At 40.7% G+C, this 26870-nt stretch overlaps 1 protein-coding gene across 3 annotated transcripts; it reads right to left on the bottom strand.

The window, feature by feature from the left end:
• Nucleotides 1-1146: 1146 nt before the first annotated feature.
• LOC102304521 (fibulin-2) lies at nt 1147-25153 on the bottom strand. 3 transcript variants are annotated; one of them, XM_042227278.1, is made up of 18 exons: nt 24975-25151; nt 21723-22667; nt 21267-21668; nt 15691-15805; nt 15191-15320; nt 12328-12529; nt 10871-11089; nt 10031-10129; nt 9451-9552; nt 8578-8709; nt 6300-6437; nt 4832-4972; nt 4537-4665; nt 3914-4039; nt 3423-3539; nt 3188-3316; nt 2724-2847; nt 1147-2078 (listed from the first exon to the last, which is right to left on the bottom strand). In XM_042227278.1, the coding sequence occupies exons 2-18, from the start codon at nt 22591-22593 to the stop codon at nt 1721-1723; spliced, it is 3534 nt and encodes a 1177-aa protein (XP_042083212.1). In that variant the 5' UTR covers nt 22594-22667; nt 24975-25151; the 3' UTR covers nt 1147-1720. The 3 variants fall into 3 exon arrangements, with proteins under 3 accessions (XP_042083212.1, XP_005939035.1, XP_014194463.1); XM_005938973.3 differs by having other exon boundaries at nt 21267-22667; nt 24975-25149; XM_014338977.2 differs by lacking the exon at nt 8578-8709 and having other exon boundaries at nt 21267-22667; nt 24975-25153.
• Nucleotides 25154-26870: the final 1717 nt, after the last annotated feature.

Here is a 26870-nt window from a genome sequence, read left to right as displayed (position 1 = left end):
ACATCAATCAGTGCTCCAGGCCTTGTTATGTAGGCTACTGCACATACCAAGAGTGGCATCTCAGTCAATGGGTGTGTTTAAAAGCTTGAGTCAGTCATACACACATAGCTATTATTATGAGTTATGTCTAGAGGATGGCCCAGAACTTGAAGATTATGAATGCTGGATTGAATGTTTCCTTTATGTTTTTCAAACTAGCCAGATATAATAATTTTTGCCAAGTAAGTGGACTAAAATTAGAGCAAGAATTACATAAATTACTTTTCTGTTGTAATGACCTTTGACAGTATAACTCATGTGGGAGAACAGTAATCTGGCGAGGGGCTCTGTTTGGATGCGCAGCATGCATTAATACAGCTGTCAGTGAGAAACACACGCCCTTTCCGACGATTACAGCACGTCCAGGAGGTTCACTGAACTCTGAGCAGTGACAGATTGTAGCTTGGGGGGAAGAGGAGGGTTTTTTTTAATATACTAAAAGTGATTAAAATGTATTCACAATTAATGACCTTCAGTTTTTCTTTAGAACTTGTTGTGCAACTGTTGCTTTAGAGCCAACATTAGAGAATGTAGCATTTGTTTCATCCTGTAGGTGGGAGTGTAACACTTTCTATTTTATAAACTGCAGCAGCTGTAATGTGCAGAGTCTGCAAGACCTCACATGTTAAAATGAAAAGACTACGTTTTTTATTAAACACTACATGCCGATTACATTTATGAGCCATAAACCTGTATGTTGATCAACCTGTGTGTAATGATGGATGCTTATCCTAAGTTCTCGCAACTATTTAGACGAATATGAAAGCAGGTATTGGTATTTTCTGTGTCAGGCAGTGTATATTTTAAAAGGTTAGCTGGGGAATAATGTTTATAATATACAATGTGCTAGATATTATTGGATGCATAATAACAGTAGTTTGACAGGTGAAAAGAAATTATTTTAAAAAGCATCTCAGTGAATTAGACAAATGAGCATCTGCTTTTTGAATTGATAAAAATAGTTTTTATGTGAAATTATCAATTTTATTTAATGTTACTGGAATTGCTGTGTACAAAATAACAAGACTTTTTCTGTCTCAGTTAAAAATGCAAACACCACTCACCTTTGCAAATACAAATAGACCAGTACTCACCAAACCATGCAAGTGGTTTTTAAATATTTTACTAAAATACTTTGTTGTTTATGGGTTTAGCATAAAAAATATGATACATCCATCCATAATATGTCTGAGAGGTACAGAGATATAAAAATGTAACATACAATGTAGGATTAAATATATTTTGCATATGCATCAAAGACAGAACAAAAGCAGCAGTACACAGTAAAAGAAATGGGACAGCTGTTCACAAATCATTTTTATCAATGCTATAAACCTACAAATTGCCATTTAACGCAATGATATCAGCTGAAAGTGGATATATAAAAAGTGGCAGAAGCTTGGTCATTGTCTATGATTTTGCAGAAAGCGTCATTTTTGTGGTATTTAAATATTTCATATCCCCAAATGTGTTGTTTCTGACTAAGACTTTGAATATTTTTTGAAAAGATGTAATTTTTAAGTGGCACAAAGTAGAAAGCTTCTTTCCATAATTTCTATAGCCATGCTTTAATAATAACTTCTGCTGGACATTAGTGACAGTGGTATTGTTAAACAGCGCTAAAGATGAGTCCTAAGGAATTGCTTAAAGGTCCATATTGGCCACAGCACAATTCCAGCTGTTAAAGTAAGTTGCCTGTGATGAAGACGTATATCCTTGCATGGAAGGTGGTAAATGTCCCTTGTCTCCATAGCTTCATCTCTACGTTGATTAGGAAATCCCTGGGACCCTGAACTTGGCGGTTTAAGAACACGGCACCCGTGTAGGCATTCAGCTTCCTTGTGCTGAAGTAGTTTTCCTCATTTCCGCTTGTGATACTGACAATGATGTTGTCTCCGGAATAGACAGGAGAGGGTCCGATGCGGAAGATCTGAGCAGGGATGATGATGTTGGATTGGAAGCTGAGGTAGTAGTAGGTGATTCTTAGAGGAGAGTTTTGACACTCCAGGTAGTTAGGACAGCTGATTCGCTCACAGCGCCTATGAGGGAGAAAGAAAGGAAACCTTTTTTATACAGCAGCTTTATCACCTTCCAATAGCAAGACACTTCAAAATGACTTTAAGACACATTGTTTTAAATGCACACTGGCTCTGCTTTGCCAATGTAGCTCCATATCTGAATTTGTGATAGGTAAAAAAAAAAAACAACAACTACATTTCAAAATTATTCTATATTTATTCTGTACTTTGTGTTGTGCATTTGTTCATTCAAACAAGTCATTTTGACTTACAGGACACCCTGTGTTTAAGGTATAATTCTTCTAATTGGTTATCCTTCACACACAGAAGGTTTAAACAAAAGACAGGCTGGGCTTCAAACGCTCACAACCAGACCTGTGCACCTGAACTGATCAAAGTAGGGATATGCCATCCAAGTGACATCATACACAGCCTAGAGTAGAAAAAACTGAACAGAAAAAATTGAAAATTATAATGATGACCTTCTGACTGAGAGGGGTTATTTGTGCTGAGCTGATTTTTCAACAGTTGAAGTGATCCTTCCTAAAATTATGCAACTGCCTATGACCTCCCCTCCCACCCGGCCCACCCCAAAAAAACCATAGACACTGTAAATTTTTACAAAGACCAAATGAATAGAATTCTTTAAGGCATGTTTTGACTTACGTGTCAGACACTTTTCGGTAGTTTGCCGAACAGCTAAAAGAAAGGCAGCGGTACCCTCCTTGAATGTTGTAGCAGGTCTCAGCTAAGGAGCAGTTATTGGCCCCTGTGGCACACTCATCGATATCTAAAACAGACAGTTTATGCACAAGAGCTGGTTTAGTCACCGACTTGGTTAGTCACAAGGTAATGGAGGGAAAAAAATGTCCTTGTGGGGAAAAAAGACTATTCAAGCAAAAAATCGAATTAGTCTGACAAGATTTTTAGGCCAATAAAGTTTTACAGGCTGTGTAATTACTGCACCAACCAACAATTATATTTATCTGAGCAGAACCATTAGTGTTTGCTATGTAAGTGGGTGCTGATCCATTTTTAAAGTCAGTTTCAGGGCGAAGCTCGATGGGGCACACTTGCTCTGAGGCGGCTGCAGTACAGTGAGCGCATGCATGTTGTGGAGAGCTATTCACCTCTGCAAGATCGTCCATTTGGAGACATGGTATACCCATAGTCAGGGCAAGCACACTTGTAACTGCCTGGAATATTCACACACTTATAGGTGCACAGATGGCCAATGCTTTGGGAGCATTCATCAATGTCTGCATGACAAGGAGAATAAATCATGTCAAATTGATATATAAACTTGTCTAAACAAACGTTTTGTATAAACACGGTGCTTGCAATGTGTAATAGAGCATACTGCACCTTCACAGGTGTGGCCATCCTCCTTAAGGTAGTAGCCTTGTCTGCAGTAGCACTGGTAGGAACCATAGACGTTGGCACACTCCTGACTGCATAGGTTGGCCAGACACTCATTCACATCTGGGGATTAGAGGTTAGAGCTCATTACTGTCACAACTGACTTGATCAAAGCAGTTTCAATGTTTTTATCCTAACATATAAACAAGATGTTGTTATGAAGCCAATTATGGTTTTAATGGTTCCAGCTTGAAGGCATGGCATGATACACAGTACAATACACTAATGCAGCTAACCAGCACGTTGTGCTGTGCCCAGCTTTCACATCAGCTCAGCCTTACAGCCTGTCTATCAATGCATACAAGCATGGTGTCTCAATAAATACACAAAAACACATATTTTTATGCACAAATGCACAAAAATCTACAGTGACATGTGTCAGCATGCACAGACTGATGCAAACACACCCGTACAGGCAGACATTAACACATACACACCTTCACAGTTCTTGCCATCACCAGATAAGCGGAAACCAGAGGTACAAGAGCACTCATAGGAGCCTGGGGTGTTCTCACAGGTCTGGGCACACAGACGGCCTCGGTAGCTCCAACACTCGTTTATATCTGAAAGAAAGAGGCAGCATCATCATCATACTTAGATGAGTGCACTTTGTGTTTGTGAGTTTGCATCCATGTGTGCAAGTGCGTGCACGCAACCAGGCATGTGCAGTTTTGTTGTCCTGCACAAATACGTACGTGCCTGTGCGTGCTTGCGTGCATGTTAACGAGAGTGCGATGTGAGGGGACCATCTGTCTGCTGATAGTCTAAACACACGAGCAGAGTCCATTATTATGAGAGTCACAACACAGTGAGTCCCGAACAGAGGGAGCAGTGGCAGGATAAGCCGGGGTGGGACAAAGTCCTCTGCTGCAGGAGACGTGATGGGTAGCTCAGCGGCAGAGGCCAACAGCAGAGGCTGGGAAACAGCAGCAGCTCTCCCACAACAGAATAATAAATAGGGGGAGAAGAAGAGGCAGCCAAACCAGAAGGATTGCTGTGCAGTGGCACAAGGAAAAACAGGAACTTTTTCTTCAGATTACATATGTAATTTCCTTCATACCTACACACATCCTTCTGAATGAATCATACTGATAGCCTGTTCGGCATTCACAACGATACGAGCCAGGTAAATTGTGGCACAGCTGGCCTTCTCCACATCGATGTTCGTTGCTCTGACATTCATCCACATCTAAAAAAGGCATCATTTATAAACCAAAAAAAGGAAAAAAGGCAGAAATTATATTCATGAATAGCATTTGTTTAAACAAGACATGCATACAAGACATGTTGATTTTGACCTTAAGTCTGCACATGTAGGGTTGTTTGTTTACGATGCGTTTCAATACGAATCTTACCAACACATCTGGACCCATCAGGACTAGCATGATAGCCACGGCTACATGTTATCTTTCTGTTGCAAATGTAGGATCCCATTGTGTTGATGCAGTTAAATCCTGGACTGCACGGCTGGGTCAAAGCACCACACTCGTCAACGTCTGGCATTGCGGACACCACAGGGGGGAGGAAGATACGTTTTAAGAAAGGCAGGAGAAGAGGAAAGCCCCAAAGGCACAAAGACAAGGGTCCTGAGACCAGAGTGCAGCTTTTTAGCCACACTGTACAGCTGTGATATCAAAGCAACCACACATCACACAGTTGCATTCCTCTGGATAACTTTGTTGTTGTTTTGTGTGTGTGTATGTGTGTGCGTGTGTGTGTCAGAAATTTTCTCCATTTTCTCATTTCTCAGAGCATTTCTTTCACGCTCCTTTTATAGCGGCATCTTCTGCCTCGACATGCCTCAGTTCCTGCCCCTGGGGGCTAATTCCACAGCATCAGTTTGTACTGGAGGAGGACATAGGATTGGCTTTTATCCACCCTTTGCAGCCCCTAACAGCAACTTCTCTGATCTCATGTCTGTGTGGCATTTAACCCCTCTGTCACTGCAGACCTGCTGATTCACCTGCATGACAAACAACCGTGCATCTTCCCGCACTATGATTCACCTGTGGGGGAATTTCTGTTGGTGCATCTGCCCGGATTCACTCATTTGTTTGGAAACAAGATAAGAAATCTCTTTAAAAGGAAAAAAAAGAAAAAACAAACGATGAAAAAATTGTTATGGTTTGCCAATTTTAATGACTTCTCTCTGTGTGTCTCTTTTTCCTTGGCATCCTTTGTTTAGTTTTACCCGTTTAAGTTCTCTACATATTTATGGCTCACGTCTTCTGATTATCTTTTGTCAGTCTGTGTTGCCAGCATTCCCTGGCTGGTCTTTACCCCATGTTCCTGTGTTTTGGATTTAGTTTCCTTGCATCCTTGTTGTCAGTATTTGGATTTGTCTTTCTGATTTTTTGGACCATCTTCTGTTTGAGCAACTCCCCGATTTTAACCCAAGTTTTGTTCATTTAGTTTTATTTTGTTCATATGTTTATTCATCTTATTAGTAGTAGAACTCAATCAAAATAAAAAAATATATATATAAGCAGAATATTGAGGAAAAAGGTCTTTACAACTAGTCTGAGGCAGAGGATCTTGTTTTGAAACAAATGGAAAAAATAAAGCAAAATAAAAACATATCCAAAGACAAATATGTGATTAAAATCTGCAGCAATATTGATCATTTTGGAGTTGGACAAAACATAAGAGAAAAAGGTGAAACTGATGATATGTGTCTCTGTACATGTAGGAATGTTGTATGAAATTATATCTTTTGCTCACTTTTTGTAATAAATAAAAAAAATTCTATTACACCTGTAACCGAGAAAACACAGTGAACAAAGCGCTGCAGGTCTAGCAAGGACATTTTTTGGTTTCTCTTACCTACACACCTGCCCTGCATGTTGTGGCTAAAGCCCACAGGACATCGAGTTTTGGGGTTGCATCTGAAAGAGCCCTCTGTATTCACACACTCAAAGCCATCTCCACAGTTATGGGTTCTCTGCGCACACTCATTGATGTCTGTGGGAGAAGAGAGGGTTTAATGGAGAGAAGATGTAATAGCACATTTTACCACTGGATGGCACTCTGGTTAAACAGCAGATCGAGTGTTTGACTTTTGCTGCTGTTCATTCATCATAAAGCACTCTAAGTCAAGGCTAAAAGAAGTAATTACAACTTAGAAATCATATGTATACTAAAAAGCTGTCATGAACAAAAGATCTTTCAGGTATATTAACCTGATTAGCACATCTAGCCAAACCAACACAAGTCTCCTGTGCATTGCATGAGTGAACACCGCGTTATATTCCCCGAGAGTCCCACAACACCTGTCTACTCAAAGATTTACCTGCTGAAAATCAGCTTTTCACATCTGCTGCCACGGTGTGAAGCAAAGCTGGAGGGAAATCATACTCTCAAAATATTAAAAAAAAATACAGATGTGTTTGTCTATGTCTGTGCATGAAAACGTTCACAGTAGTCTTGTGTTTTCAAGTAGGTGTGCAGTATTTCACCACTGCAAATGTTGTAAAGAGGCCTAAACTAGTTCTGGCAGCCCTGCAGACACAGGGTAGGTCTCTAAACAGCAGATAGTGATTGAGCATCTCGCTCCTGACACAAACCTGGCAGACTCAGCAAGAAGCTGAGTGAGCCTGACACCAACAGAAAGACAGAGAAAAAGCAGGAAGCAGGATAAATGTGTGAGAGACTGGTAGTGATTTCCCCTCGCAGTGAAGTCAGAGGGATCAAGGAACCTTGAAAGGTCGAAGACTCCGCATGCTGCTGCGAGAGACGATTTAACCAGTCAGTTTTCTCCGTGTTTCACTTTTTTAAAAAATTAAATACAGTACTACTAAATACTGTAGAGTTATGTAATGCAGCCATGTTCAGAGGTCACATTTTAAAAAAGTTATTTTGACAAATTCTTGTTAATGTTTTCTAGTTTTATTCTCCCCATCCTGCTCTGGGTGCTGAAAATGAGAAATGTAATTTTTGCAGTGGAACGCTGGGTTAGCTGTGGGCTACATATGTTTTTAATCTCCTAATATTAAAATAATTTGCACTACAGAAAATCATGCTACATTTGCTGCTAGCTGTCTCTGTTTGCAGCTACAAATGCGCAATCGAGTGCTTTGTATTTGATAATGGGAAAAGTCTTTATTTGCTCATCACGAACCAAGATTTTCAAAATCAACGGCAAGACAGCGAGCACTAATGCAAGATTGCACAATTAATTTTCTGGTCTTAACTGAGTCATTCACTTCCCAGATGAGGGAAGAAAGCATTTGTTTCTTTTTGAAGGCTGAATGTGCTTCATTTGTGTGAGGAGGCTAAATGAGTGTTTCATTATAGCATTCGTGGTAAGACATTAAGTTGGAATAAGTAGCACGGCACAAAGACGTTTTTGCATTATCTTACCTAGGGCGAAACAGCCACATTCTTGGCACATTGTGTGACAAATTAAAAGAAAGAAAAGGTCTGTGTGCTTTTGACAGACTATCATTAATTTTGCTGGTCTGATTGCTCCCAACCCGCTTTGGATAATGTTGTTACTTCAGAGCCAATGATCTGTTTGGAGGCTTACTTTCTTCTTAAATGCTTGTTTTGCCCAACTGAAGATCCTTTACATTCACAAGGAATACGGATTAGCTGACTGTCCTTGCTCGAAATCCATCTGCAGTTTCAAATGCTACTAATACTGATCTTAGAGGCCCTTCTTCCTGAACACTGCTGGTGCTTTATGAAGGAGACCACTGCACAGGCCCAATTTATGGTGCATGGAAATAATGAGACGCATAGGGAGGTTTACTATTTCATACCAAAGTTGGGCACCACCCACCCTTGAGCCTGGAAGCTCTTCATACAGTTAGCAGCAAGAAATACTATAGAAAAAGGTAGATTCTTCATGTTTTGTTGTTTTGGGGTTTTTTTGTTATTCAAGCTTACTGTGTGCTTAAAATGTCATAATTACAGGGTGATTTTAAGGTGAAGGGCGAATACTCATAAGGCTTATAAAGGTGATTGTGCTGGAACAGTGCAGTTTCATTACATTGTAATAACACAGTAGTTCACATACTCCCTTGCTGCCATTTACAATATATTCACTGTGGATGTAAGTAAATACATTGATGCTGGTTAATGCTGATAAGGTGTAGTGTACCTTCACAAATGTCATTGTTGATCTGGTATCCAGGCGGACAGGTGATCAGTCTCTGACAGACATAACTCCCTGCAGTATTCATGCAGTGCTCATTCAGCTGGCAGGCATGTGGAGACAAACACTCATTTGTGTCTGGATTTTGAAAAGAAAGGAATCAGGACAAATGTGAGAGTGTGAAGAAAGAGAATAAACAATGAGAAGATGCACAGATTTAGAGAAACCAGACAAGATGTGGGGAGAAAAAAATGTCTTTGTCTGGTATCTGACAATCAGCAGTTTGACGCAGACTAAAGAGACAGGTCAGACCCTCCTCCAAGAGAAAGATCAGGAGTAAGACCACTGGGTATAAAATCCACACAATGAGAAATTTGTTGCCACAGTGAGCTGCTGTCACAGTTTGCTGCTGCCAAGTAGAGAACAGACCAATGGTTATAGCTTAAAGATAGATCCCGAGGGAAAGAGCTTACACACATAGCGCAGTAGCTGATCAGACTCAGGATAAAAAGGATAAAAAGTCCATTCTGAATGTAAATAAGAGGTATGGTATGCAGCTGCTAAGCTATATTGTGATAATGCATGGATAGTTGGGATAATCCCTTTGGAAAATCAAAACTTCTCCACTTATGTTTTCTTTTTCTTTTCCAGTTGGTGGCTAAAAGTGAAAGGGATTAAGGGCTGTATCTCCTCTGCAAATCTAGAGGTGCTGATGAGCGGAAGAGACAAAACAGTGGCAGACAGTCTTGCCAAGAAACTTCTCAAATGGAACCAAATGTCTGCGAGCTCAAGAAGAAGACTTAAATGAGTGCTGCAAATGCAAGCCGCTTTCACTTCTTCAAAGGTTTTCTGCATTATTTCAACATTTTACTTCCTTACCTTCACACGAGCGTCCGTCAGCTCTCAAAGAGAATCCTGGCGAGCAGGAGCATCGGGGCTGTCCGCCCACTGGAGTGCACTGTTGCTCACAGATGTTGTTTCCTGAAAATAATGCCGTGTAGTCAGGTCAAATGAAATGCACTGCATTATCATTACACACAGCACTACTTCAGCAGAAACAGAGGAGCGCTTGTGTTGGAGGGGGGGAAAAAACACTCTGTTTACTGTAATGCCGTTTGCTTATTTTCTTCCAGGTTTCCAGGTTGATTGCTGACCTGGTCATATTCAATTTCATACTATTGGCTCACAGTGTGGTGGACCTCCACCCTGGTGTCATGGAAACCAAACAAGAGCAACAAAATGTGACATGGCACTCATTATGATATGAAGAATGAATTACTAACACCAAAATGCCACTTGTGTTTGACATTTGCAGCACAATCACATGTGATGGAAAGGGAGAGTTATATTCAGCGGCATTAAGGTGGATGTTCCGGTCTCCAGATGAATGAGCGTGCTCACTATGAGCCGCCAGATCTGCAGCTCTCTCTCTCCATTTATCAAGCACTGCATTTCTAACCTTCACAGGGGTCGAGTAGGACCGACGACGGAAGTGGAGAGGTGGGTTCCACTGCTGCTCTGTCAACCTCCTGCAGTCTGTTCTCCTCATCCACCGCCTCTGCACAAACATGAGTAATGTCAAGACAAAAGCGAGGAATTACTCTGTAATCACAAATTCCACCTTTCCATCTACAAAGGTCTTCGAGACTTAGATGTTGTGCAATACCTGCGTTTTAGGATGATATGAGGCTAGTGGCTACGGATGAAAGTTGTAATAGCAATATAGGTGAGACAGGAAAAAACACTGCCTGCAGACAAACATTTGGTTTTATCAGTGAGGCCCATTGCTCACTGTAATTTGCTGAGAGCTCTAGCATTAGTATCCTGTTGAGACAGGCTTCTGTTGGTAAAAGCTAGTGTTGATTAAAGGCCGGTGCGTTGCACAGTCTTATCTAAAAATACTCCTGAACTGTGAATCTGAGCAGATCTTCACTTTTGTCTTGAAAAAAACAAACATTTCAAACAGCGTGGAAAAACTTTCGCAAAATCCCATTTGACGACAGCAGAGATGTGACTAATTGGCCATTGCTGTCAGTCAGGAAAGGGATGTTGTATGAATAGAATAATTATTATTAGGCACTATCAGGCCTTGCAGACAGGAAGGAACTCAATAGGCCAGGAAAATAATACACAGTGAATGTGTAGATAAATGGGCTCTCTCTGGGATGCATGCAGACTGTAAATCATTGCTTTAAAAAAAAACAAATGGCAGAGAGAGCCTTTTCCCCATGTGTTGCTATCGCTAGAAAGGTCTTGTGGTATTTAGTGTGACAGAAAAAGATTGGTGATCTTTACTTACCTTGCACGCAAGAGAAGGCGTCCTCTTGCAACACATACCCGGGGTTACACTCACACCGGAAGGAGCCTATTGTGTTAACACAGATGTGGTGGCAGATGTTGCCCTCATATATGAGACACTCATCCATATCCTCCACCTCAACAGGACTCTCCACCGCATTCTCCCCATTCTGGTCTTGACCAATGGAGAAGGCCTCTCTACGATACGGGTTGTCCGATACTACAGCACAAGGAGAGAACAGCTGTTACTCTCACAAGTCATGGCATATCATCAAGGACAAAACCTGTTAATTACCTGCAATATTTACATGGAACATAGTAGTAAGGGGGATTTATTTTATTAGTTTATTTTTGCAGGGCTGACTGCACAGGACAACAGTGTGACGGCTGGGGCAGCTGTCGTGTGGTGGAGTGAATGAGGACGCCAGTCGCAGACAGCGGCGGAGGTGCGAGCGAGTTTTATTTACAGTGAACAATAACTAAGGTGAGGGCAGAACAGAACATAAACCTAAACTGGGAAAAACTAATAAACAAACCTGGAAACATAAGGTCAGCGGGAGATACACAGAGATGACACGAAGAACGCAGGGCAGAGAGGGGAGGCGAAAAGCTGACTAACACGGCGCAACACAGACAAACCAACAAGGATCGCAGACTGACACTCACTATATATACACACACACAAGGCAATCAGGTAATGGCACACAGGAGGGGAGCACAGCTGATCCTAATTCACAAGACGACAGGAAGACACAAGCTGACACAGTGATAACAGACACAGACCTTCAAAGTAAAACAAGAAATTCACAAAGACAAACTCAGGGACACGAACAGAGCACAGGAGGGAGAACACTAAAGCGCTAAACACAAGAACCAAATCCAAAGCACTAATACAAAATAAGAAGTAACACAAAACACAAGATGAATCCAAAATGAAACACAAAACGCTGGGTCAACGACCCAGGACCATGACCAACAATCACATATGACACCGTTCGCATCCCAAACAAGTTCATCGGTGGGCTATTATGAAAATTAATCCAGTGCAAGATGAATAAAATCCACCAAAACACGTGCTGTATTTCTAATTATGCTGAAGATTTAGCCATGCAAGGGACTGAACGTCTATCAACCTATAGCAGCCAAAAAAAATCAGTGTATGGTAACTTCCAATAACAGTGTTTTACTAGAATAGAAATGAATACAGTGCAAGCAGGTACACACTAAATCTCTTATAATTATATTACATTTGGTTATTATATGTTTCTTTCAGCCGGTTTCTTTCTCAATATTGAAGAAATACCATGTTGATAAAAAAGATTGATAAAATAAAATGACCTGGTTTGTTTTTAAAACTGGTGCCAGGCACTGCCGGATTCCCATTAATACTCCTGCTTTCAACCTGCAGCATGCCTTTCACAATGTGAATTCATGCATGTCAATATTTGTTCAGAATACCTTTTTTTGGTGGTGGAGTAAAGTTCAAAGGAGGCCTTTCTCTGATAGTGTGCCGGCCATCTTGATTCACAGTCCTCCCCTCCTCCCCCTCGCAGCAGGTTAGAAAGATGTGTCTGCAGTGAAAATCCAGGTAGTGGTGGGCTTCGCAGCGATGCCCCTCACTGCGAAACTGCAGCCCAAGGGAGCAGCAAGTGCAGCACTCCTGCAATTCACACAAACAGCCTTTGAACGTGAAGTTGGGGTTTATGTAAGTTTTGAAAGTAGCATGGAAACAAGTCTAAAACCCACTTTGTGAAAAACAAAACATACTGTTATCCATCCCATATTCATGATTTGTTCTCCCAGCAATGTGGGTCTAATGATGGCAGTTTTAATATTTCAACTGGTAGGTCAGCTGCATTGCCAAACAGGGAAATTACATTTTTTTATTAATCTAATTTTTTTTTTTTTTACAGAGTATGGTCCCTGAGGATAATGTTTTGTGCTTTTAATGAGACCCTGACATCTCCTCTAGTAGCTCTGCAAATTGTTTTTTTAGTCAAATGTTTGAAATGGGACTCATTTCCAGAAACTTGGTGGGCATGCTTGCTGCCTATATAATTAATCTTACATATTTTCCCTTGACTCTTCATAGTGCCAGTAGCTCTAAATTATAGTAAAATATATCGAGATTTGTGCTGTACTTTGTGGATTTGTTTTGCAGAGACCTGATTAATGGTTTCCAGAGGATAAAGACACTCATTGGCCATTTCTTTAGGTTAATTTGTTCAACTGCTCATTAACACAAACATATAATTAGCCAATCACATGGCAGCAAGTGGACATGAAGTTCAAACTGAGCACCAGAATGATGTAGAAGGTGATTTAAGTGATTTTGGATGTGGTATTAGCACTGACAGAAACTGCTGATCTGCTGGGAATTTCCCACACAACTATTTCTAGGGTTTACAGAAACTGGTCTGAAAAAGAGAAAATATCCAGTGAGCAGCAGTTATCTGAACAAAAAATGCATTGCTGATGCCAGAGGTCAGATGAGAGCAGCCTGCTTCAAGGTGTAGGAAGGGAATAGTAACTCAACCACTTGTTACAACCATGTATTGCAGAAGACCATCTCTGAACATACAGCAAAATTAAAATCACACTGGGTGTTACTCCTGTCAGCTTAGAACAGGAAACTGAGCCTACAGTTCACACGGACTCAATGGACAATAGAAGATTGGAAAAATATTGCCCAGCCTGATGAGTCACAGTTTCTCCTGCGTTATTCAGATGTTGTGTCAGAATTTTGTGTAAAAATCACGAAATGATGGATCCATCCTGCCTTGCATCAACAGTTCACACCAGGGGTGGTGTAATGGTGTGGGCAATGTTTTCACACTTCACACCATCTGAACATAGTTTAAACACCACCGTGTACCAGAGTAATGTTGCAGATGACTGTCTACTCATCTTCTAACTTCTGCATCCAGCAGAGTAACACACCATGTCAGAAAGCTCAAGTCATCTCAAACTGCTTTCTTGAACATGACAATGAGCTCACTACAATCAAATTGGTTTCCATAGCAATCACATCTCAATCCAATAAAGCACCTTAAGGATGTGATGGAGCAGCAGATTGGCATCATAGATGTGCAGTGGACAAATCTGAAGCGACTGTGTGATCCTGCCATGACAACATAGACTAAATATCTTCAGCAAGTTCTTCAATTTATGCCACAAAGGATTAGGGTGGTTTTGACAGCAAAAAGGGGGTCTGACCTGTTACTGGCAGGATGTGAGTAGTGAGTGTATACTTGTAATGTTGGCAGTCACCTGAATGTTCCTGACTATTCCTCTGTTGCTACTGTTGCTATTTATGGGCTAGTTTCAGAGAACTGGTCCTAAAATTAATGCTAATCCTAAAATTTCATACACAGATTTATGTTCCCCTCCAGATAAATATCCCTTAACCTTTCCTCTTGTGCCATCATCAAGTCAGATAGTTTTCTCACACCGTGAAAATGAATTAGATTCCCTTAGCCTCAGATGTATTTGTGTTAAATACTCATTTCTAAATTCTTTGAAGACTTTTATTATTGTAAGCATATTAACAGACTCCTGTTAGCATTTAGCCAAGAGTACTGCTGTGCAAGAAATTCACAGAGCCACAAGCTTTTCATCTTGTTGGATTGATCTTTAGTAGTTACAAGTCTGAATTTGGGGCAGCTCTCCCCTTGTGTGTGGGCTCTTACTCGTTTTCCCTCTAGCTCTCAGCAAGATTACTGCTGCAAGTGCCCGGGAGTATGGGGAAACATAAAACTGAAGTAATGATTGCTGTGATGTAGCGTGCTTGTAGATGGAATAATATTACTAAAACTACAGGGGTTCCTCAAAAAGGTGGTGAAAGCCAATATTTAACACCTGTACAGTGCCAGTAATGGCCTCATGCTGCTCATGTGCCTCTGAACAGATGGGCTGATTTCCTTCAACAGGTCAGGTAGCAAATGAGTTACTTTGGGCATCTGGACATATTATGGTTACGCAGTCATCGCGAATGGACCTCACTGATTGCCTCAATGTCTCTCCTGCCCTGCTGCTTTTTTGACATCTTTAATTATGACGCCATGTTCACACAGTTTCATAGAATCAAAATCTGACATGTCCAATAGCCTAGGGCTGCTGTGAAGATAATAAAGTTTGCAAGACTGTGGGAATCTGGGGTTGTATCAGGCCCTAAATTAGTGTCTAGATTAAATAGGATCATTAAATAAAAAGGATTTGGCACAACACCAGTAAATCTCAGAGGACATCTACAATAAAATAAAATACTGGCAAATGCCGCGCTGAACTGTGTTTGCCAGGTTACCTGGTCACATATACTTGCCTTGTAATAATCAATCCCACATTTATTGCTGGCATCTTCTCTGCACATATTTCCTGCTCTGGCTGCATTCACTCCAGCCAAGCACCGACTTTCTCTCAGGGAACCGAGGCAACACTGTTGTTGGGCAGTCCTGACAGAGAAAAGCACACATGAGAAATGACTGCAGAAATGTCTGGACTGCAACTGTGGCCTTCCAGCGGCAACAATTCTTCCAGAGAGTGTTACCACAGAGCTGACAGGACTGTGTTTCCAGGTTTCTGTGAATTCTATTAGAGGGAGAAACTGAAATGAAAATCTTAATATTTAGCTCTGAGAATCATTCAGCAACACCAAAGAAAAGTGAGCTAAAATGTGATTAATCATGCAAGAAAACACCTCGTTGTAACGAAATGTGAAAATTACTTTGTCATTATGTCTTTTGTGGCCTTTAATGAGGTGAGAAATATATTCTTCTGATATGTTCAGTGAAGTAGATCGGTGTTACGTAATAATGCCCTTACAAGCACATCGAGTGCATATCTTTTGCGGGTGGTTCCATGTTGTTACAGTGACCATTAGCCGAAGCCCATTTCGCCCCTGTCTCACAGCAGGTTTTCAGCTGCTCCTTGGCAGACACTGTAATAAAACACAAACACCAAGATCCAGATTTATCCTACTCAGTGTGCCAGGGTTTCAAGCCACATAAAATAATGTTGACATCATGCATATCGCTGGATTCTAATTGTACATCATTTTTATCTAAGAATCCCGTCAGCGAGATGCTGTAAAAATGTGGTTATTGATATCTGAAATACAATCAAATCTCATCTCCTGCGGGACAGAGTTTGCTGGATTCGGTGACTGCACGCTGAGAATAGCAATTACAGTGTGTGTGTGTGTGTGTGTGTGTGTGTGTGTGTGTGTGTGTGTGTGTGTGTGTGTGCGTGTGTGCATTTCTTTTCTTTTCAGACTCCTTGACTCTGCTCTCACTTTAAATGGCAACAAAAAGTAGGAAACCCCAGACTCTATAAAATTAGCTTCAGAGTAAAACTGTTCTTTTTTTTTGTAAAATCCAGGTTGATGACTGCTGGATCAGAATAAAGGGATAACATATTAGCACTTCATTTTAAGCTGAGAGCAGACAGAGCAAAAACACATGATTCAGTTTACAGAGATAAAAAAAGAGCTTATATGTGTTTCCTGAATAACAGGGAAGCGCATTCCTGTGCTGATTTGTGGCCCCTGCACTACTGTACAAGACAAACCTCTTTGCATTTATGTCTTCTCAGCTTGTCACACCTTGTAAGATTATAAATATCATAAAATTTACACCTAGCAATGGCTATGTTTTCCTTTTTTACTAATCCAATTAACGCTAATTTTGAAAATAACATGTTCTTATCCAATTTACGTTCAAATTGAGACAAAAAAAATGCTGCTACCCACTCTATTCAATACTTGACGATATATTTAAGTCAAAGCAACTTGTGTTAACATTACATCGGTGGTGATGAAAGTTAGCCTTCGTCTTCTGTGCGAGATTAAGTAGTAATCCATTCTGTGTTTTGGAGACAATTCAGTTAAGTCTGAAACAAAGCAGAGGATACTAGAGCATGGTAAAAATTATTTATTTTATTTTTAAAGATTTTTTTAAAAACCCCTCTCAGAGAGCTCTAATTGGTTTCTTGCAGTATGGTCGTTTGGAAAATCAGCCATAAGTAAGGGCAGGGATCATAGAGAGGAAAGACCAAGCAAAAGTCTTTTCTAAAGAGATGATGCTCTGAAGAGAAATCAAGCATGCCTGAAGCCACTTTAGCTTTTTAACTTCCATGTTCACTTATTTTCATTGAACTATTTCTCTCTGACCTACCTGTGTAATAAGGCCCAAGCAATTACTCATAGCGGAGTGAGTGAATGCTGCAGTCTGCATAATTTAAGGGTTTAAAAATGAGGAAATCTAAACCTTGAAAGGCATGATGCCTCTTTGATACACAACTACAGTATCTGTATGTACGCCGTGCAGGTAAACAAGTCCTTTTGAACCTTTCTGGAAGTATATTAAAAGACAGAGAACGACAGGGAACGTAATTATTCACCCTCTCCTTATGCCTCCTATTCATTTTCTCCAAGTGGAATCACTCCACTTGTAACAAACAAGCATAAATTCCACATGTCAAATCAAAATGCGGGATGTATACATACAGCTCATCATCATGTTTCAAAAGGATTTTGCGTCTGTAGGAGATTATGTTTCATGAAAATAGCTACTGGGGGCAAAAACAATGATAAACTATATCAGCCAAACATGTATCTAGTCAAACCAAGTCTCTTCCTTTCTCTCTGACAGTCCTTATAATTAAGCCTGTGTAGAAACATTTTCCATTCAGCTGTGCAATAATTAACTAAGCTAATTATTGTGCTTCCACGACAGCGATTCAAGATGCACTTGAAAGGTGGCTTAGCGTCATCTCTCTGTTCCAGGCTTGTCATTAAATCTGTCCATTAAAGTAACATTAACACCAGATGCTTCACTTTTGTCTAAATCCAGAACTGGTGACATCACACCCTCTGAAAATATGAAGCTACAATAACAACCAAAATGGGCAACTCTCAACATGTCTGGAGGTGTCATAAAGCAGTGCGCTGCCACTAATCAAGGCTCGCGTGTCTCTTCTTTTGTGCACTTGGACAGGTGGGCTGAAGAGATCAGGACCAGCACTGAAGAAAAACAGCGCATGCCAAAGGTCGCCGACATGCAAACTCATGAGGCTGAACATGCCAGATGATTTAGGCTGAAAGCTTAAAAGCATGAGGAGATGTGTGTGTGTGCATAGGTTGGGGTTAAGCACCCGAGGAGGTGACACAATGTTCTTCCCCACTTCTACACGAGTACTTGCAGAGATATCGTGTCTTTTGAAACACACAGTCGCTATCCAAGAACAGCTGGCCGTGACATAACAGGGATGACTCGCATGCTATGATTTCATTTCCAAAACAGACATTTCAGGTTTCAATTATTTGCAACTTTGGCCTTAATTTCCCCCGAGACTGTGAGCCAATAATCGTGGGATTATTGGCTCACAGACTTGTAGTCATGGAAGCCCTGAAGGGTTGTCACATTGTTTGATAGTTTTGCACAGTAAACCCCAATCCAATTACACCTCCTTGTGGTAAAATAATCTGAGTGAAACATTAATACACACTTTCCAGGGTTGCCACTATTTGCTGCATTGAATTACTTTGAATTATAGCTTCCTAATGTTTCCCAGTGTTAACACCCATCATCACAGCCCACACATTTTTGTGTATTTTGAGTTATAAACAACATCTGCATCAGTGTACATTCCTCAGCACACCTCTATCAAATTATTTTCCACCGTCTTGTAATTTGAACCTACTTTCCCCTCCCTCATGGAGCCTTATGGATTCCAAGTTATGTTCACAAGCCATAACACAGGAAATTTAGCCATGTTTTGCCTGAGGAAATCTTTGGACCTGACACATAGAAATAACAGCAGAGAATAATTCATACCTAATTTGTGCTTTTCAATTTTTAAAAGTCCCATTAGAAGTAATTCTGTTTCTGCATTAAAGTATAAATGAAATATTTTGTGTAAAAGAATGTATGGACTGGAGGTGAAATAGTCAATTACTTCTTGGATTACATGTATTTGTTCATACGCGTATGTGTTTATGACAGAACTGCAAATGGGTGCAAGACACAAACCTGTTATTTTTCTACAATTTATCACCAATCTCCCTTTACTTATGCTGTGGGTGAGTTTTATGAGTGGTTTCCAGCATCTGGAATTTTTTTTTAAATATATTTATAATCATGGGTGACATGAGGCTCAGGCGGTTTTTTTAGTAAGCGGATGATGCGTATGGGAGACAAGCCAAAATTAAATGAACTGAAAGATACTTAGATTAATTATCTTCTTCAAACTGATCTTTACAGAAGTTGGAATGAACGTAGCCAATTCTGGATTTCACCCGCCTTTTATCCTAAGGAAAATCATACATTTCCCTTCCCCATGCCCACATGCAAGATGTTGTGACAGTTTTGTTGGCAAAAACAAGCACTACTCCACGTTATTTCACTTCACCTCTTATATTTCTTCGTCCTTTACTCTTGTGCCTTATCCACAGTTCCCGTTTTGTTTTGTTTTGTGGTTTGTGTTTGGTACAGCAGGAACGAAAGTTAGTGAGAGTAAATTTGTGCAGAGGTGCACTTCAGATGGAGTGATTACTGGGAAGATTACTGGGAAACCAGCATCCTCGTGAGAGATGGGTAATCACATGGACTCATGAGGGAGAAGCAGCAGCGCCTGGCAATCAAGCCATAACAGTAGGCTCATTCATCAGATGGGTATTATGCTGCACACAGGTACAACCCCCAAGAAATCCTATACCAGGTTAGCCCTGCATTTAAACAGTCTAAACAATTCCACCCTCCTTCTGAGCACATTCTGGATCTGTCTGGGAAGGAAAAAAGGCAAATGAGCAGGAGTTATTGTTATTGACTGAAGAAAGCACAAACACATTTGTCTTGGGCCGCAGCAAAGGCAACTCATTTATGTTTTGTGAAAAATGTCCGTGTTCTTGTTATTTATGTTTTCTCTTTTGCTGTCTAAATAACTTTGGCATCTTCAGCTAATTGCACTGATAAAAAAGCATTAGTCAGGACTCTTATCAGCTGGGATTTTTCCTGCTTGTGCTTGAAGTGTCACCAAACTGGACGTCTTCCTTTAGTCCAGTCCAGTGAACTCTCACTTCATTCATCGTGCAAACTGAGTAGCCAGACCAGTTAGTTCGAGCTCCTTATTGCTGGTGAAATACTATGCCCACTTAGACTTTCAGCTGTGTTGCATTATGTTTATCTTCTGTCTGTAGTGTCTTAAAAATTTCAATGTAAGGATAGACGACTCACATCCTGGACACCAGACTACCTATGGATACAAATAAAGTAACCTCTCTGTACATGAGCTTCACAGTTAGTTCTTGAAGTGCGCTCCAACAGAAAAACCACATAGATACATTCTGCATATATTGTGCGTACCTGTAGAGGCCAGGCGCTGAAAGGAAAAATTGGTTCTGACAGGTCTCAACAATAAATCATAGAGTTGGAAAGTAGCTTAACTACACACCTTTCAATGGCAGTTTGCTGGACAAAACACCAGGAATAAGTAAGATTTTTTAAAAGCTTCTCCCCTTTTAGGCATTTATAATTTAGTTCACCCACCTCATATAGGAGATCTATAATATAGTGAACCCACCAGTGCCTTAAAGCCATAAAGCGTGTAAAAAGTAGGTTTTCCTGAAATGAAATTCTTCACTAAACTCGAAGCAATATAAATTTGGATTATTAAATTGTAATTATTTTTTTGATTTACTGCATATATGTAAACTAACTTCACATATTCCTAGTGCTGTGTAACTTGCCTTTGACAAACTTCATCGTCTGCTTTCTTTCCAGTACTCTGACCAGCAGTATATGCACCGAAGGGGAACTGATCTGTTAGAGAATATGCTAATAAACACATGAAGGATTTAAGCAAGTGGTGTGGTCTCACTGGAGCAAAGCAGGGAAAATATGAGACACAGACTTATTCGAAGCATTATGATGTAATCATTTTTTGTTTAAAGCAGTGCCTGGCTTACTCTTTGTTGCTGTTTAGAAACCTCTAGAGAAATAAAAATAGCATTTTCTTAATGTGAATGTATGAAAATGAATATATACTAGATATAGTAATTTTCCCTTCTGAGTAAGGTAGATAAATGATATCTTGGGAGAACAGTCTTTCCACGAACAATTGTTTTTCCTGGATCCCTGCCAGATAAAATAGAGTGATTATAAATTCCTCCTGAAAAGAGAGAGGATGTGAGAGAAGGAAATGGAGATTTCCTTTGAAAGAGTACATCAGTACATCATCACGGTGTGATTTATTTTGAAGCAGGCCTTGAATGCATCAAAAACATTTCATGTTTCAGATTTGTTTTAAATTCAATACCTTCAATGAAAATTCACACAAGTAGGGATGCTTTGATTTATCAAAGGTTAGGATTACTTAAAACTGTGCGTTATATGTTAACTTACTTTCTGTGTAGGCCTCAGCATCTCGAGTCTGATAGCTGCTGAGTGTTTGAGGTTGTCTTTGATGCTCCTCGCCTTCCTCTCTCATCCTGACTGGAGCTCTTCTAGTGGGACTGAATTGAACTGTAGGGTATAACTGTCGTTCCTCTTTACCAATAAGCTGCCTGTGCTCCACTGCCTTTTCATGTCCTTTGTTGGAGACAGAACGGGGGTCGCCATGACTTTGTCTGTTGTGGCCAAAGGGCCGGCTGTTGGTACGCGCAGTGCGTGCTGTGTCTCTTAGAGTATCCTGTCCCGCTCTGTTTCTGTGACTGCCATGTTTCATGGGTCTTTCTCCAGTTTCCTGTTGTGGCCTGTGGTGCCCGGTGGTCACTATCTGTGTGGCAGTAGTTGCCTTTGGTGATGATGTTTTGTTTTCACCTCCTGTGGTAGTTGGATCCATATTATGAGTAACCTCATCCTCTGTGCTCCTTTGTGTGTTTGGGCTTTCTTCTTGTAGCCTGTGTCTCCTTTCATCATGAGAGCTGAGGCTAGTGGAGCTTGACTCTGGGTAAGCTGGTGGTAATGTAGTAGATTCCAGTGGTTGGGCCAGATTTTGGATAGTGGAAGATGTTGGCTCTGCCAGAGTATAGTCATAATCCTCTGTGCCAAAACTGGGTGGGTCCTGCTTGTACAGCGGTAGAGTGTTTTCCCTCACCAGCTTGGAAAATGGTTCTGCAAGACTCGTTTGTTGGCTGTTGCGATTGCCTCGAAAGTCTCTCAAAGGATTGTTGTTCTCTGTAGTTGTTACCGACATGGGCTTATTAACACTGCGGTGGTCACAGCCAGGGATGGGTGAGCACATTAACCTTCCACCTTCATCTGGACAGTGGCAAACTTGGCAATGATCTATCTGAAAGGAGTGCCCCGCTTTATACTTCTTGTTGCCATGGGCACAGCCAATACGACCACACTGCAGACATCCATCTGCAGGTTGTAAAATGTCAATGCAGTTGGGGGAAATTTCAGGGCATGGAATGAAATGACAGCTTATCTTCCCTCCTCCCTGAGGACAGGAGCACTCGGTACTTCCGAAATCCACAAAGTAAGATTTCCCCTCTGGGACTTTCCCATCCCTGAAGCCTGCTTTCACACAGTCATAGTACTGGTAGCCCTCACAGGTGCAGCCGTTTTGTATACATTTAGGACAGCAAGCGCCTTTTTCTAAAACATTTTCGATGCAGTTCTGGAGAACAGGACAGTCCACGCCTGTGCAGTCTCTCTGGCTTAGACAGACGTCCACGTACAAAATCATCGAACATAGAAACAATGTTGCTCTTTGCATGTTCATTTTCGATTTTTTTTTTTTGTATTCACTTCTTCAAAATAAGCCTCCAAATGACAAGGATGTTTGCATTCTTTAGCCTGTAAAAGTAAACAGTGATTATTGATATAAATTTCACAGCTATTATCAGAAGCATATTTTTCACTTAATGACCTGTCTGTTTTCATTTGACAACATGCCAGATGTACATATTTTCCATGCTTAATGTTTTGGCACCAGGGAGGGTGAAAGCTGCGGTTTATATTTTGATTGCACATGGAAATATGGCAAACGGTGATGTTGAGGGAAATATAAACAATAATACGCCAGCTACATTTCTCAGTGGTTGAAAAAAAAAATGTTGTTCAATAACAAAAACACCCTTCATACAATACAATAGTTCAGTATTCAAAAATCTGTCATCTGAGTGTCTGAATGCATGTAGTATATTCTTAAAAATCCTGTCTGCATCCCTAGATTATGGTGGATATGTTGACCGAGTCACTTGCTGATATCTTTCCATAATAATTGTTTTCAGCAAACTGTGCTCTTGCTGCTGCCTACACTGAATTAATATTTTAAGTACATCAGACACGTTGATCTATACAAAGAATTATACAGGAGCTATAAATCTTTTTCATTAAAGATCTGGAGCCTTTTCTTTGTATACAATACAGTGCAGAGACAGAGTGGCAAGATGCAGTCAGAGTGTGTCAAGCCTGATCCTGTGAGAAAAGTGATGTGACTTCAGATCAGAGAGCATACTGAAAACCAGGTGGTTTCTATTTTACTTTTCCTGTTTTTCCTCTCTGCTTGCTCTAGTGCCAAGCGCAAAACACTTATGTGACATTTCCTACTAAACAGTATGATTTTAAAATTAGAGAATAGCCCAAAACTGTTCTGCATGACAAACTTGTCTTAAGCGATTTCCTGCTGAAATGTTTCTAACTTAAACAGAGTTCTTCCTGAAGCTTATTCTGGCTGTAGCTCAGGTGGCAGAGCAGGGCAGCCACTAATCAGAAGAAGAAGATGGTTCGATCCCAGGCTGCCTCCGGGCTGCATGCCAAAAATCCTTGGGCAAGATACCAACCCCATGTTTGCCTACTGGTGGTGGTCAGAGGGCCTGGTGGCACCAGTGTCCGGCAGCCTCGCCTCTGTCAGTGCGCCCCAGGGAGCCAGTGTGTGAATGGGTGAATGACTGAATGTAGTGTGAAGCGCTTTGGGGTCCTTTGGGACTAGAAAAGTGCATACAAATGCAGGCCATTTATCACGTTTGCACCAGCAACATTGTGGAGCAGATCCCCACCCAGTGAAAAGCTGCTGTAGAGGGTAAGTAAGAGTGTATGCTCAAAGGTGAGTTTTTCTTAAGGATAAACACCTGACTTGGGTTCGATGCTATCTAAACATATGGCTTTGAAATCTTGTTGTAAGTTTGTTTTCATGTAACGTTGAGTAACTATTCAAAAAATATGAAATGCATCTACGCCAAGGTAATAAAATGAAGTCTAGATGTAATCACAATGGACTCCAGGTCAATAATGTGACATCTGTTGCCATGTCTTCTTTTCATAATTCAGGCACAGGCAGAACAACAAAGTGCTTTGCAGCTCCATTTAAAGAATCAATGATGTCTTTGTGCTCCTGCTGCAAAATCATTTTACCAGATCTTACAGCCTCTAACCAGCACTCTGTTGTGGTGCTTTAGCAGTGTTGAACTCAGCCCTAAAAGCACTAAAGCTTCTGCCTGTTTGTCTATAAAACCCATAGTAAGTGAAATGGTAAGTTAAACATGGAAAGGACCACTGATAAGGAAATCATAATGTTGAAAAATAGTCTGTGTTCGGCTCAGGTTCGGTTCGGCTCAGAAAATGTCCTGCAAAGCATTTCAATCTGTGTGTTTTGCCAACGCAGTAGCCAAAAGTTGACCTTTACCCTTGTGCCCACCGAGACACGCGCGCGTGCACGCAAAAACTTGTAAAAACCGCTTTTGCCCTCTGCGCAGGAGCAAACGCGCTGACTTGTCATAATTTAAACGTTTCCTTGATGGTTGATAAAACAGAGTGTCACACCTATTAAAGCAAAGCACAAACTTCCAAATCATTTACAATCATTTGTGATGAGCAACACCCCGCCTTAGAGGTGCCTTGACTGAACGTCTCAGTCACAGAGCCGCACATAAAGATTACATAACCGATGCTTTAATTCATTCATCAAATTATCCGGTCAGAACAAGAAACGGCAGTCCAAAACACTCAAACTAATATTAGCTGTAATTAGACTGTGCAATACAGAGTTTAATTTAAGCGTCTGTTCATATGCTCACGTCATGTTTCATGAGATCTAAGTGAAAATCAAAAGAAACTCATGTTTGCAAGTACTTTTTCAGTTTTATTTCTAAAAGTGCTTACCTCGCGTTCCAGGATCTTGCAGCGCTGGTGTGCTTCTGAGCAACAGTTGTGCGTAAAGTTCGGGCTCACTCTTTGGCTGGGAGCGCCTCCGCTCTCTTTTTTGGGGAAGGGCGGGACAGACTGCTATAGAATTATTTCCACCTTTTCCCAGCTTTTTCAGCTTCCTTTTGAGCATAATGATTCAGCCAAAGTACAAGAAATGACAACACTAAAATGTGCTTTGCGAGGAAAAAAATTAAGGAAGTTGAGGTTGTGTAAGCCTGTTTGGAAATGCAATCCAATGACGACAATGAAAAAACAGTGCCGAGTATGATGTGGTCTTATATGAATATAAGGACGATTTAAACATCACGTTTGTTCTTTGTTTTGTACGTATTGCACAATTCACCTTGAAATCCTGTACCTTAGCAGCCAGATTAACACGTTTACTCACAAGTAAAGCTCATACCAGCATTATAGACATCACATGTTGTCTGTGATCTTTTTCAATGGGGTTTTAGAGAAAGCTGTAAGTGTATTACATCTTAAATTTTTCAGACGGGATAAAAAAGGACTCCTCTGTGAATTCTATCTTTTCTACGTTTTCGCTGTTGTTGTTTTTTCCAGTTTAAACTTAAGGAATCACAGAGTCACTTTAGGAATAAAAACAAACAAAAGCTGCCTGGTTTGGTGAATAGACCGATCAGCCAAGCGGATGGGCAAGTGGCCACTTTGTTTCAGGGCCCTCCCTTGACTAATCAATGACATGGATGAGGCAGTTGCCCTATTATTAGTATTCTCTGCTTATTATAATCAAATGCAGGAACATTTGCACAAGTCACACTCTTGTGTGACCTCCCAGGTTCTTATATGTATGTCCTGCTCAAATGATATCTTTATGTCTCATCTAGTACACAGTTCAGAATAACTACTCTGCTTTACATCTTTGTGACTTCTTTACAGTGCATGGATCACAGAATCCAAGGAAACAGCGCATCCAAGTCCTTGACAGCCCATTTAAACGTGGTTGCACAACTTAGATTAGTGCATGAGTCAGCTACAATTTTTTTTTCATGGGTCAGTGATATGATCTCATCCAGAACGCCTGGTAGGCAACTTGTGTTATACCCCAGCAGGAGAAACATGTATGACGTCCACTGGACTCAAGTTCATCCTTGAACTGACCCACACATAAGATAATTAAAAATCAGAACAAATGAGCTAAGTGGTTGGGGAGCTATTCTGCAGAGAGACTGTTGTCACGCCTTTGCAGAGCATTGCCCTGCTATGTGTTGCCATTGTGTAGCTGTTAAAACATAGCTACACAATGGCCATCAGCTCCTGACCTTTAGACTGAGTGGCAGGCAAGTAAAATTCCCATCAAAAGTATTAAAGTTTTGCAGGAGCCTTTCTTCCACAGACAAATGACAAAGCTGATATAAAACAGATTTCCTGTTTGCACCTGCAGTATTATGCATGTTAAAATGCACTTTACTTACACTTTTGGTAATTACCACAACAATTTCAACAACCACATATGCTGGTTTCAGTTCTAAATTGTACTAAAACCAACACATTGTACCAGATTCAACATACTATACAATTAAAATGAGGCCTGTAATTAACAATGTTTTAACAGAAATGAAATCCTAAATGCCTCAGGCTTTGCAGATTTCAGAACATTGGAGGATCTCAGACTCCACAGAGATGTTTTCATGTTACAAGCAGGGACCAAACGATCTTTTCCCCCACAGTAGTTGACCCCACTGACTCTTCTGGGTCTTGAAACTCTCAGTGCAGTAATAGCTCTCAGCCGGTGAGATAATGTCATCTGACACGCACTGATTTAGGAGAGCTAATTGCACCCCACACTGTTGTAATTTCTTATTCATGCATGTTTGAATGGTGACTTATGGC

The sequence above is a fragment of the Haplochromis burtoni genome, unplaced genomic scaffold (assembly GCF_018398535.1).
Source record: "Haplochromis burtoni strain Fernald_Lab_line unplaced genomic scaffold, NCSU_Asbu1 Contig_252, whole genome shotgun sequence".
Classification (NCBI taxonomy): domain Eukaryota; kingdom Metazoa; phylum Chordata; class Actinopteri; order Cichliformes; family Cichlidae; genus Haplochromis; species Haplochromis burtoni.
Note: the sequence above shows the minus strand (reverse complement) of the source record. Positions and strands in the feature narration are given on the sequence as shown.